The following is a 12,714-nucleotide window of genomic DNA, read 5'->3' as shown; positions in this document are numbered from 1 at the left end:
GTCGGCCCCAGGACTGAAGGGCCCCAGGTTCGATTCCAGTCAAGGGTTGGGAAAAAAAAAATAAAAGAACCTTAACAGTTGGAGTTGGTACATTGAATATGGTACATTTCCTGTTTCCAAAGAATACTGGCATTTTCTTAAACCATTTCTACATTTCATGTCAATGTATAATCACAATCCTGGGACCTCTTGCTTGTAAAAGGCACTGGAGAATTCCCTAGTTACTTCACTGCCATGAATTTTTTGTTAAAATGAAGAATCACTACTTTTGTCTGTGCCCGGCTTTGTTCCAGAAAGGATGTAGTAAGATAGCCATAATCATTACCTAATTGATTTCTCACTCCCATTCTCCCCTCCTCTACTTTATAAGCTAACATATTTGTACTGTTTTCTTTATGAGGAGTAACCATACATTAATATTTATCAAGACAATATTCGTCTCCCATAAAGGAGTGAAGCTTGATCTGTTCATTCAACAAACTGTTACTGAGTTTCTGCCAGCTAGATGGCCACAGATGTCACTTCACCCAGCTGATAGCGTGGTGGGGACACTCAGAACAAACAGGCAAGTACAAGAGTGAGATACATGCGTGGCAGAGGGACAGAGAATGCTTCTGGGCCACGCCCCAGGGATGCCTCCTCCAGACTTGGGAGATCAGAGAAGCTTCCGGAAGTTACGTTAGTTGAAAACGTGAAGCATTATAAGCCACTTGAAGGCAACATGAATAGTAACACCAGCAGAACACCAGGTGGAGTCAACCTAAATAGTGTACCCTAGTGAGAGTCAACTTCAGAATCCAGATATGACAAGTGGTTATCTTACCACTGCCCCCATGTAACCCACGGACCGGCCACAATTCACCCTACGTGCTAAGTTCTGTAATATATTTCCAGTTCCTTTATTTCTAAATATTTCTGCTTTCTCTGAACACAAACTGTGTTTCACTATCTTTACCAGCATCCCAGCTATGAAGCATTTCAATTCAACCCAACAAGGGCCTATGTGGGAGACAATGTGATAAATATGGGGTGTAGGGAGGGGAGGCGCTGGGGCCCCAGCACAAGGACCACATAACCACAGAAGCACAGAACTGAGAGAAGCCCTGTGACTATCCACTGACCATCCCACGCCCCACAAACCTTGCAGAGGTGATCCAGCCCTACCACTCCTGCCTGTGAAACAAACACCCCCACTCTGAACTTATCTGAGGTTAGATACATTTTTCTGGACCCTGTGTCTGTCGTATTCTAAAGACAGCAGAATGGGTCCGGACTGCAAGGCCCCTTACCTAACAGTTGGGTCTTTTTCCTCTGTCCATTTGAATATGGTACATTTCCTGCCTCCAAAGATTACTAACATTAATTTAAATCATTTCTACATTTCACATCAATGTATAACCACCATGCTGGGACCAAAGAAAAATAATCAGTTTTGACCATTTGCTTTTCCAAAAATCACTGGACATTCTACAAGCTAACTGAATAGTTGGATGAAATTACTTTTTAAAATCTCTTCCAATCCTGAGATTTTATGATTCTATGACATCATTGGAGCCATTTTTCTTTGAGGGCTCTAGCCCAGTAAAATTATCCCAGTCTATGATGTTATTATAGAATAAGTATTGGGTTGATATTTCAATAATATTTGGTTTTTCAAAGTTACCGAACATAATCTCACTGTCAATGGGTAAAGCTGCAGCTACATGTATAAGTGAACCCAGCCTGGGCCACACTCGGTCATGTGATTTACAACCAAAGACAGAGGGTTCTACTTCAAAAGATCAACTGAACACAAAAATTTAACTAACACAAGAGCATTCCCTACATGTTGTGGATGGTATGATACTTCACATATAAGGGTGTAAAATTATTTTGCTATCGCCTGGCCAGTGTGGTTTAGTGGTTGAGCGTCAACCTATAAACCAGGAGGTTGCGATTCGATTCCTTGTCAGGGCATATGCCTGGGTTGCAGGCTCGATCTCCAGTGGGAGGCATGCAGGAGGCAGCTAATCAATGATTCTCTCCCATCATTGACACTTCTATCTCTCTCTCACTCTACCTTCCTCTCTGAAATCAATAAAAATGTAAAATTGATATTAATTAATTAATTAATTAAATTATTTTACTATCCTTCCCAAACTGAATCTAATTATGTTTCGAGATCTGAGTACTAGAAAATACCAAAATTGCATTCAGTCTTTTAGGCTTTTTAAAATAAATCTTACAGGCTGTAGAGCACACCTGGGAAGGCACATGAGCATTTCTTAATTATTGTCAGATGAATCCAGTGGCATTGGCAGAGCCATGTCCTGGAAACACAACTTGCCAGAGGCAGTAGTGTTGTCAGCTTAACCTTCAGCCCAGGCGCCAGGGGGTGGGTTTCGTTATCTAAATTCAGTCAAGCACCAGGAATGAATACAACTCTGGCCCACCCAAGAATGCACATAATCTCCTTTGTCTTGGGCTTTAGTAAAACTTCCTGATTTTTTCAGTATAAATTAAACAAGCTGTATTGGCTCTGGGTCCCTCTCTCTCCATCAGAGGACAGTATTCCCACCCAGTCCCAGCTTTCCCTACTGTATTTGTGTCTGTCTCTTTCATTTTCTCAATCCCTCATTGCCCCTACTCAGGAACCGGACCACTCTCTAGCTACACTGGACTCAGAAAAGAGAGAAATATTTATAAAAGGCATGTAAACGAGAGCTATGCTCACCCTCTTGTGCTACATAGCCTCATACATATCTTTGGTACACCATATTTTACGCATCCAAAACGGAAAGCATATTGATAAGATACACATCTCCACAACAAATATCTCAACTTGTAGCTCAAGTGATCATTCAAAACATAAAGAAAAGAAGCCACCTTGCTCAAGTCCTTCACCAGGTGTGCAGTATCTACGGTAGGATTACACCAGAAGTATATTTGCTCTTCTGAGCCAATATTCTCTTCCACTACTCTGGAAACAGTATTATAATTAAGGCTGTTCCTGACAGCAAGCAACTAACCACCTGGGTTCAAACCCAGCCTCTTCCACTTTCTAGCTGTGCGATCCTGGCAAGCAATTTAACCTCTCTGGGCATTAATTTCCACGGGGGGTGGGGGAGAATTATAATCATGATTCCACCTTCTCCAGAAGGTTGTCATACTATTTCAATAATACCCTCACCTCAGTCTCTAGTTTGCTTTAAACCAGTTGCTTTAAAGAATTTTGAGAGGATTACTAGAATACAGGAAAATAAACATGGAGAAGCCACGAGGTCCTAAAGAGAAAGAGTCTGGAATTGCTATGGCTCCACTGGTTGAGTCACATTTAATCAAGTCTGGAGTTTCCAAGGACAAAAACAGATCTTCCCAACAGACAAACACTGTGGGATCAGCGTTGGAGAGTTCCTAAGAAGTTGCTCCTGAGGACTGGGTGGTAACAGCGAATAGCACTCTGTTGAAATGGGAGGGAAGGGCAGATTCCTCCATCAACTAGAAGCAATCTTTTTATATCATCCTCCCTCTCAATATTTCAGCTCTACTGCTAAGTCTGGGTGAACCAACTCTAAACACTGTATAAACTTGGGAACACTGGGAGAGGGGGAGAGAAGTGGAGGCCAGTGTACCGAACAGTCAGTGAGACTGCCACTAAGTAACTGTGAGCATCTCAATGAACCATACTGTGTGCATTTGGGGCTACAGAGTTAACCCCTCCACTTCTCCATGACTGACTCATTGCTGCTATGTTTGGCTAAAAACTAAAACTGTCACCCAAGCAACATCAGTCTCATTAGAAGAAGAGGAACAGCCAGCATCAGCAAATACAATGACCCTTTTGAAGGCAGCTGGTTCAGGACCTGTGAATCATTTTGCAATACCCGGACAGGACAAACCACATCAACACTACATCTAAACAAAAAGCATACACACAACCACCAAAAACAAAGTGATGACTTGTCAGCACTCCAGTTCTTCTTTCCCTAGCAGACCTACTGGTGATGCACCTAATTAATTTTTAAATCATATTCAGAGTAAGTCTCCGACCTGTCCAATGAAGACCTCAAGTCAGGCCATACCTGCAGATGTCTCTAACAGTTACTCTCCTAGTGGGTGGGGCCTCAGCCCAAAGTACAGAGCGGGAAAGACCCGAGTTGAAGCAGCTGGGGAAGCCGAGAGCAATGAAGGCCTGTGTCAGGAGGTCAGCAGACCCGGCCGGAGGAAATCGTGGCTGCTGGCCATCCTGCCTTAAGTTCTGGGAGTTACAAGTCACATGCTGCCTCTGGTCTTTTTTGTTTCTTGTTTGTTCGTTTAAATATATTTTTATTGATTTCAGAGAAGGGAGAGGGAGAGAGAAATAGAGACATCAATGATGAGGGAGAATCATTGATCAGCTGCCTCCTGCATGCCCCACACTGGGGATCAAGCCCGAAATTTGAGCATGTGCCCTGACTGGGAATTGAACCACGAGCTCTTGGTTTATAGGACAGCGCTCAACCACGGAGCCACGCCAGCCCGCCACTGAGTTTTCTGAGACCCAAAGTCAATAAAGATGGATGCAAGGGTGTAATCTTCATTGCTCTCAAGCCCATAACCGGTGGAGCCTGAGTGTGGCTACTGGTAGAATAAGGCCCGGGGAAAGCTCATTCATCCCCTCTATTCGCTCTCCCATTGTCTGTGCCCTGCTTTGTAACTAGTGCCACCTCTCACTGCTCTCTCTGAGACTTACTTCCAGTTCCAGATCAAGAGTTCCTTCCTTCTGCCACATGCTGACGCTGGCTCAACTAGTGATCCTGTCGCCAAGCTTTCCATTTCTCACATCTCCTAATTATTTGGGACGTGTTGAAGGATCCATTAGGTGATAAGGAATAACCTCACATGATCCCACTCAAGATTTTAGAATCTCAGTGGGGAAAATCTTGCTTATGGAGGCAGTGTTTCGCCCAAGGCCCAGCAGTCTGCATGCACTACACATGAGCCGCGGGCATGGCGCATGCATCTGCCTCCTCGTGGGCTGTAGAAAGGAGGTAAGAGTGGGACATCTGCCGCCCCCCACAGGAAGCAGATTGGGAATGGTCTGTCCCCTGAGCATTCTGGGTACTCCACAAACGTCGAAGAGAGGGGCTGTCAGCATCAGCAGAAGGAAGACCAGGAGAGAAAAGGGTGCCATTTGGACAAAACTGCTTGTGGCTCTCGTCTATGCGAGTGCTGCTTTCTGGTCCTGTTATTCTGTGTCACCTTCTGGCTCCTCCATCCCAACTCTATTTGCCAAATACCTCAAGATGTTTCTCAGAGGTTCTGAATTATTGAGGAACCTGGGGAAGATGCTTTGGAAAAATTAAGTGCAAAAACAGACAGCCCTGTACAGCTGGTGCAAATACTTGGTCATTGGCAGTTTCTTTCTAAGGCGGAAAGAGAATGGGGGGAAGAGGGGAGAAGCCAGCCTCTGCTAAATAATAATGAGATTCACAGAACAACAGACTCAGCAACTCCAGAGTTCACATCTCTCCCGCTGTACTCACCCCTAGCCATCTTGCTCCTTTATTGGCAGCCTGTTGAATCTGGACTCTTTTCAGGGTGACATGGTAAACTGCTCCTTCCTCTACCTCTTCACCCCCGTCCTGAATCGAGCTCTACCAGGGAATGGGAAAGAGAAAGAAAAAGGTTTTTTGTTTTGTTTTATTTTCCGCCCCCCCTCTCGCTGCAAACCGCAATCTCTCCCAGCTGCTTTGCTGCTTACCCCAGCACTCAGGGCAAAAGCAGGCTGTTCAAAATAAATATTCCAATCAGAGCCCTGCAAGACACATTGCGATAAAGGGAACGCGGAGATTTTCTTGGCCCCCGGCCCTTTCCTGTGGTATCAGGATCCCCGGACTTTTCCACTTAGTTCTTTTCCTAGACTCACTCACGTATCTTAAATAATTTTTAAGGTGTGTGTGTGTTTTATTTTGTGGGCTTCTTTTTTTCTTCTTAAAGAAACGGTGGTTTAGTCCTGATTAACTTTTCCTCCTTAAAGGAAAGAAAAAATAATTCATTGGTAGAAAAAAAGTTTGCACTTTTAGAAGTGGCTCGGTTATTTGAGCGAACTACATTTTAAAGTGAGACACAAACAAGCATTTAAAATGCCAAGGGTCCTGACGCTTTGGGAAGTCAAACGCTTCCCATCGTCTTTTTCTCCTCTTATTGTTTGGGGACCCAAAAAGTTAGCGGGGGGGTGGAAAGTTTTTATTTCCATAAAATCATCTGGCAAGTGCAGAAGAAGCGACACATCATCACGCAGCTTCTAGTAAAACGTGTGCATGGACTCCCCGGATTTCCATGTCCCGGGCGAGGCTTCCAAGTCTGTGTTCAAGAGCCGCCGGGCACAGAAGCGCTCCGCGGTTCACCCAGACTCTTTTTCCTTAAAAGTTGTCCCTTCCGGACCTCCATCTGCCCCAGACACACCGAAGGCAAGCGCCGAGAAAGGAGGGCTCCCCGAAAGGGAGCAGACCCGCAGCGCGGAAGGCACACGGCGCGGAGTGAGAACGCTTTAGCGCCCGGGCAGGGGCGGACCGCTCCCGCTCCGTTCACTCCGAGGGAGTCCCCAACACGCCCCGAGAAAGCGGGAGAAGCGGCCCCAGCAGAGCGGGGAGAGGCAGAGTTCCGTTACCATTTTAGCTTGCCAAAGCAATTTCATTCTCAGTGTTCCCTCCGGTACGGGGACGCGGCATGGTGCGCCCTGCTCCCAGGCCAACGGGGTCCCTGCGCGGTTCAGCCGCGGCGCCCCGGCCCCCGCTCCGCGCTCCGAGCACAGACACGCGCTGCGCTGCCGCCGCCGCCGCCGCCGGTGCGCGCGACTCCGGCCACAAAGGGAGCGCGGCGAGCGAGCAGCGAGCGAGGGCGCCGCAGACTCCTCCCCACGCCACTCCGCCACTCCGTGATGTCAGGCTTTCCTGTTTGTGCCTGGGAGCGCACGCTCCCTCCTCAAACCCCAGGGATAGCGTTAGCGGGGAAGGGCTCTCTCCAGCTCTGCAGGTGATCTGACTTTCCCCGGTGATCAGCTGGGGCCAAAAAAGGATCGGGTGCGGTATAGGGGACAGAAATCTGTCTTCTCCCTTCGCTAAAAGAAATAGAGGAGGAGGAGTGCAAGAAGGGTGGGGGGAGAGGGTCGGAAAAATGTGTTATCTGCCTGTTACCTATGGAATGTCCATTAAATCTGGGCGACCCCAATGAGTGAAGCAATACTAGAATGCAGAAAGTTTTTTATTAAGGCAAAAAAAAAGAGGAAAAAGGAATTGCTCAGAGGCTGTGTACAGAACCTGTGCCCGGGGTATGAACCCTGGTCCGCCTCATCATTCTACACACACAGGAAATTACTCTGGTCTCTACCACCCATTACAAACCATAGGTCATCCCACAGTACCTGGCCGTCGTGGGAGGGAAGGCAGAAAAGGGTTTTGCTGGGACTGAGGGAGTGGAAAGTGGGCGGGCACCCATCTCCAGTTGTCTGTACGGTAGGGACACAGCAGGATAATAACCACAGGGGGAACACCATTCATGGAGAGCCTGCCAGAGGGAGTTTTGTCATAACAGAAAGACCTGCTCTCAGGACAAAAGATTATGGCCATTTTTAGACTCCACGTTAATAAATCAACAGCAAGATACCAGATGACAATGCCATCAAACTTGGGCACATTATGGAATTCCATGCCAATTATAAAAGCTTTAGGGCTCATGTCTTTTACACTATTCACCCCTAAATGAGTTTAATCGCCTTTTTTTTTTTTTAAAGATATCTCACGAATTGCCATGGTAAGGCATAAGGTAGGCTCTGGTTAATAATAAATATATCACAAGCTGTTTGAAAAGCTAGAGAATCAAGTGTTCTGATGTTCCCAGGAAGGCGGGATAAATGACACACTGCTTCAAGGAAAAACAAAAGGACATTAGGACACTTGAGGACATCTTGAAGTCACTCAGCCAAGGTCTCCTCACCCAACCAGAACCTCCAGGGCTCAGTAACTGTGGAGACAGGAAGACCAGATCCTTCTATGAGCACCAGGACAAGGCCCCAGAGTCCTGAGGAAAATCATGTGGAAGCCCCACCTCCCTGCTTCCTAAGCCATCCCCAGGCCCCAGGCCACCCCTGGAGAACCTATTCTGAGATTCTGAAGACCACAAATGTCCCTGAGGACCGCTCAGCAGCCCGCGGATTAACTTCACCGTCGCTGTGAGTTTGAAGATTACTGAAGATTTTCTACTTCAGGGATATCAAGCCGTTTCTTTGCCCTCGCCCCTTCCAGGAAGGGTAATGGTAACCCACATCTCACCACCTTCTCCCTGGCTGGCCACCTGGTGGGGAAAGAGAAAAGGACAGGCTTCGAGCAGACCCAGCTTCAAATCCACGCTCACATGAGGACAGAACTTGGGCTCTACTTCCCTGAGCTTTAATGTCCTCATCTGCAAAATGGGACGAACGTCGTCTACCTCATAGCGTTTGAACAGGATGAAATGAAATAGGTTTGCAAGCCTTCTAGCACATGGTAAGCGATCAAAAAAGTTCCATTCCCTTATTATTGCACTTCCTCCCAAACTGTATTTTCCCACACTCACCGAAGTTCTGTATGCATGCCATGTGGGGAAATCTAAAATGATGTCTTCTCGCTGAAGTTATCATTTCAGAGAGGTTTTCCCAAGAATAATTACTTGTATTTATACCTGATAAAGAATGTGATTTTGTCCAAATGCTGATAAAAAAAAAAAAAGAAAAAGGCTGGTTGTTGGTTTTTCATTGTTATTGTTAATCCTCTCCTGAGCATATTTTTCCATTGATTTTTAGAGAGAGTGGAAGGGAGGGGGAGAGACAAAGAGAGAGAAACATCAGTGTGAGAGAGACACATCGATTGGTGGCCTCCCGCACATGCTCCCACTGGGACGGGATCCCAACAGAGGTACTGCCATGCCCCTGTGCTCTTGACCAAACTTGAACCTGCGACCCTTCAGTCCATGGGCTGATGCTTTATCCACTGAGCAAACTGGTTTTACGCTAGATAGAGGAATCTAGTATTGCAGTTTATAATTTTTTAAATATTTATTTTTAAAGATTTCACCTGCAGGCAGCTCAGTCATTGTTACCTTCTTACACATACCTTTGGGTGGAATACTCCTAGTCAATATGTGGGAAGGATAAACCAACAAGTCATTTATAACTAAGTTTGAATTTATTTACCAGATTAGTGTACCCATGACTTAGCATGATCCTAAGAAGACAGGTCAAGTTTTATTAAAAGGAGATCAATAATGTTTTATAGTTTTTAGTGTACAAGTCTTTGATCTCCTTGGTTAAGTTACTCCTAAGTATTTTATTCTTTTTGATGCTATTATAAATGGGATTTTCTTAATTTCATTTTCATTGTTAGTGTACAAAAATGCAATTACTTTTTATATATTGACTTTATATCCTGCAACTTTACTGAATTCATTTATTAGTTCTAACAGGTTTTGTGGGGGGATGCAAAAAATGTGGAGCAACATCCCATGTTTATGGATTAGAAAACTTAATCTTGTTAAAATGTGCCTACTACCCAAAGCAATCTATAGATTCAACGCAATCCCTACACAATTCCAATAGCATTTTTTACAGAAATAGAAAAAACAACCCTGAAATTTATATGGATCCACAAAGGACACTGCTTAGTCACAGCAATCTTGAAAAAGAAGAACAAAACTGTAGGTCTCATACTTTCTGATTTCAAAACATATTACAAAGCTACAGTAATCAAAACAGTATGGAACTGGCATAAAGACAATCATATAGACCAGTAGAACCTAATAAAGAGCCCAGAAATAAACTCATGCATCTACAATCAACTGATCTTTGACAAGGGAGCCAAGAATACATAATGGGAAAAGGATGGTTTCTTCAACAAATGTTGCTGGTAAAATTGGATATCCAGGCAAAGGAATGAAATAGGACACTTATCTTACACCATACAGAAAAATTAATTCAAATGGATTAAAGACTAAAACACAAGGCCTGAAAGTGTAAAACTTCTAGAAGAACACACAGGAGAAAGCTTCATGTCATTGGTCTTGCACTGATTTCATGGACATAATACCAAAAACATCAACAACAAAAGTAAAAATAGACAAATAAGACTACATCAAACTAAAAAGCTTCTGCACAGCAAAGAGAGCAGTCAACAGAGTGAAAAGCAACCTATGATAGGAAAAAATATTTGCAAATAACAAATATGATAAGGAGTTAATATCCACTATGTATAAGGAACTCCTACAACTCAATAGCAAAAAAGCAACTGTACTTTAAAATAAGTAAAATACTTGAGTAAACATTTCTCTAAAGAAGACATACAAATGGCCAACAGGTATATGAAAAGGTACTCAACTCAATATGGCTTATCATCACAGAAATGCAAATCAAAACCACAATGAGATATCACCTTACACCTATTAGGATGGCCATTATTTTTAAAAAATGTTGGCAAGCCCAGCCAGCATAACTCAATGGTTGAGCATTGACCTATGAACCAGGAGGTCACAGTTTGATTCCCACTCAGCACACATGCCTGGGTTGTGGGCTCCTTCACCAGTTTGGGGCACTGAGTGTGGGGCATGCAGGAGGCAGCTGATCGATGATTCTCTCTCATCACTGATGTTTCTATCTCTCTCTACCACTCCATTCCTCTCTGAAATCAATAAAAAATAAATTTAAAATACATGAATAAATAATAATAAATGTTGGCAAGGATGTGGAGAAAAAGGAAACCTTGTACTACACTGTTGGTAAGAATGTAAATACATCCATTATGGAAAACAGTATGGAGGTTCCTCAATACGTTAAAAATAGAACTACCATATGATCCAGCAATCCAACTTCTGGGTATGTATCCAAAAGAATTGAAATCAGGATCTCACAGAGATCTGCGTGCTCCCATGTTCATTGCAGCACTGTTCATAACAACCACGATGTGGAAGCCACCTAAATCTCCGTCAACAGCTGAATGGATTAAAAAACGTGATATATACATGCAATGGAATATTATTTGGCCTTAAAAAACAAGGGCATCCTGTCATATGTGACAACACAGATGGACCTTGAGACATTATGCTAAGTGAAATGAGCCAGTCACAGGACAGAACTGCACAATTCCATTTATATGAGGTATCTATAGCATTCAAACTCATAGGAGCAGAAAGTAGAATGGTAGTTGCCAAGGGTAGGAGGGGAGGGGAAATAAGTTGCTGTTCAATGCATATCAAGTTTCAGTTATGCAAGATGGAAAATTCTAGAGGTCTACTGTACAACATCATAGTTAATAATAAAGCACCTAAGAGAGTACTTGGAACGTCAGAGGCCTTGAATAAAAACGTATCTCCTTCCCCCCCTATATCCTCCCATTCTTTCCCTTTAATGTAAATCTGTGTTCATTTACTGCTCTTGGTTTGCAATCTGCCGGTTGTTTACATGTTTGCTTGGGTAATAGCTTGGACTGCATGACAGAAAAGAATGGGCAGTGGAAGAATAATGTATATTGTACTTGGATATATAGGGTGAAAAACTTGTCTTTTTTTTTTTTAATTGACTTCAGAGAGGGAGAGACAGACATCAATGATGAGAGAAAAAAATTATTGATCAGCTGCCTCCTACACGCCCCCTACTAGGATAGAGCCCACAACCAGGGCCCTTGACCAGAATCAAACCCAGGACCTTTCAGTCCACAGGCTGACACTCTATCCACTGAGCCAAGCCAGCTGGGTCAGGAAACTTGTCTTGAAGACAGCAATATCAGCATGGGATGGTAAGAAATGGGAAGGCCTTGGTTCTGTCCTCAAACTCATTGCTGGACTATAATGTCCTATGCCCAATGAAAAGTTTGGAGAACAGTGCTAAGAGATCAATAATAATAACACTAATAACAACTGCAGCCACAGCAGCTAGGTGAAGAAAGCTAAATAAGTGAGAGGTCAGGATTTCCCCTCCACACCTCAGGGCTGTTGAGTGCCTGTTGCCTCTACATGCCTGCAGCCTTACCTAAAGTGACGAGTCTGAAAACCTTTCCCACCTTTGAATGGAAGTGATGTAGCCATTTGGCAACATTTTATTCAGAAACTATACCTTCAGCTATCTGTATGTCCCTAAAAAACTTTTGATGGAGGACATAAGCAAATAAACATTACCTTTTTTACTCCTTTCCCCAACAATATTTAAGTATTGTCAAAAGGCAAACTACTGCTGAAACTGGTTTGGCTCAGTGGATAGAGCGTTGGTCTGCGGACTGAAGGGTCCCAGGTTCGATTCCGGTCAAGGGCATGTACACTGGTTGTGGGCACATCCCCAGTGGCGGGGTGTGCAGGAGGCAGCTGGTTGATGTTTCTCTCTCATCAATGTTTCTAGCTCTCTATCCCTCTCCCTTCCTCTCTGTAAAAAATCAATAAAATTGATTTTTATTTTTTTTTAAAAAAAGGCAAACTACTGTTCTTAGGCCTATGGGCTATGTTGCTCACAAATTTACTTCATGTTCCACTTCCCACTATCAGCTGGGCAGCCTGCCGGAGTTGTTTCTAGCTATGCTGACTGGGGTTGCCCTGTTTACCCACTCTTCTCTTAAACTTCCAACCTTGCATTGCAAAGGGTAAAGATCCAGGCATGCTTGGTTAACGATGAACAGTCCTCACCCTGGCCAAGTGGTTCAGTTGGTTGGAATGTCGTCCCATACACCAAAAGGCTGCATG

The 12,714-nt window shown here is 44.1% G+C and overlaps 1 protein-coding gene across 2 annotated transcripts in view; it reads right to left on the bottom strand.

Annotated features, from left to right (window-relative positions):
- The window catches only part of RGL1 (ral guanine nucleotide dissociation stimulator like 1), a 221,891-nt gene that overhangs the window by 112,657 nt on the left and 96,520 nt on the right, over positions 1-12,714 (bottom strand). The window contains exons 1-2 of one of the 2 annotated variants that reach the window (XM_008145945.3): positions 6,632-6,818; positions 5,505-5,615 (exon numbers count right to left, since the gene is read on the bottom strand). In XM_008145945.3, coding sequence (XP_008144167.2) covers positions 5,505-5,615; positions 6,632-6,658 — 138 coding nt within the window. In that variant the 5' untranslated portion in view covers positions 6,659-6,818. Of the gene's footprint in view, positions 1-5,504; positions 5,616-6,631; positions 6,819-12,714 lie in introns of those variants that run through there. The other variant, XM_008145944.3, reaches the window with a different exon arrangement.

Source organism: Eptesicus fuscus, chromosome 22 (assembly GCF_027574615.1).
Source record: "Eptesicus fuscus isolate TK198812 chromosome 22, DD_ASM_mEF_20220401, whole genome shotgun sequence".
In the NCBI taxonomy this organism is placed as follows: domain Eukaryota; kingdom Metazoa; phylum Chordata; class Mammalia; order Chiroptera; family Vespertilionidae; genus Eptesicus; species Eptesicus fuscus.
This window is presented reverse-complemented; position numbering and strand designations above follow the sequence as displayed.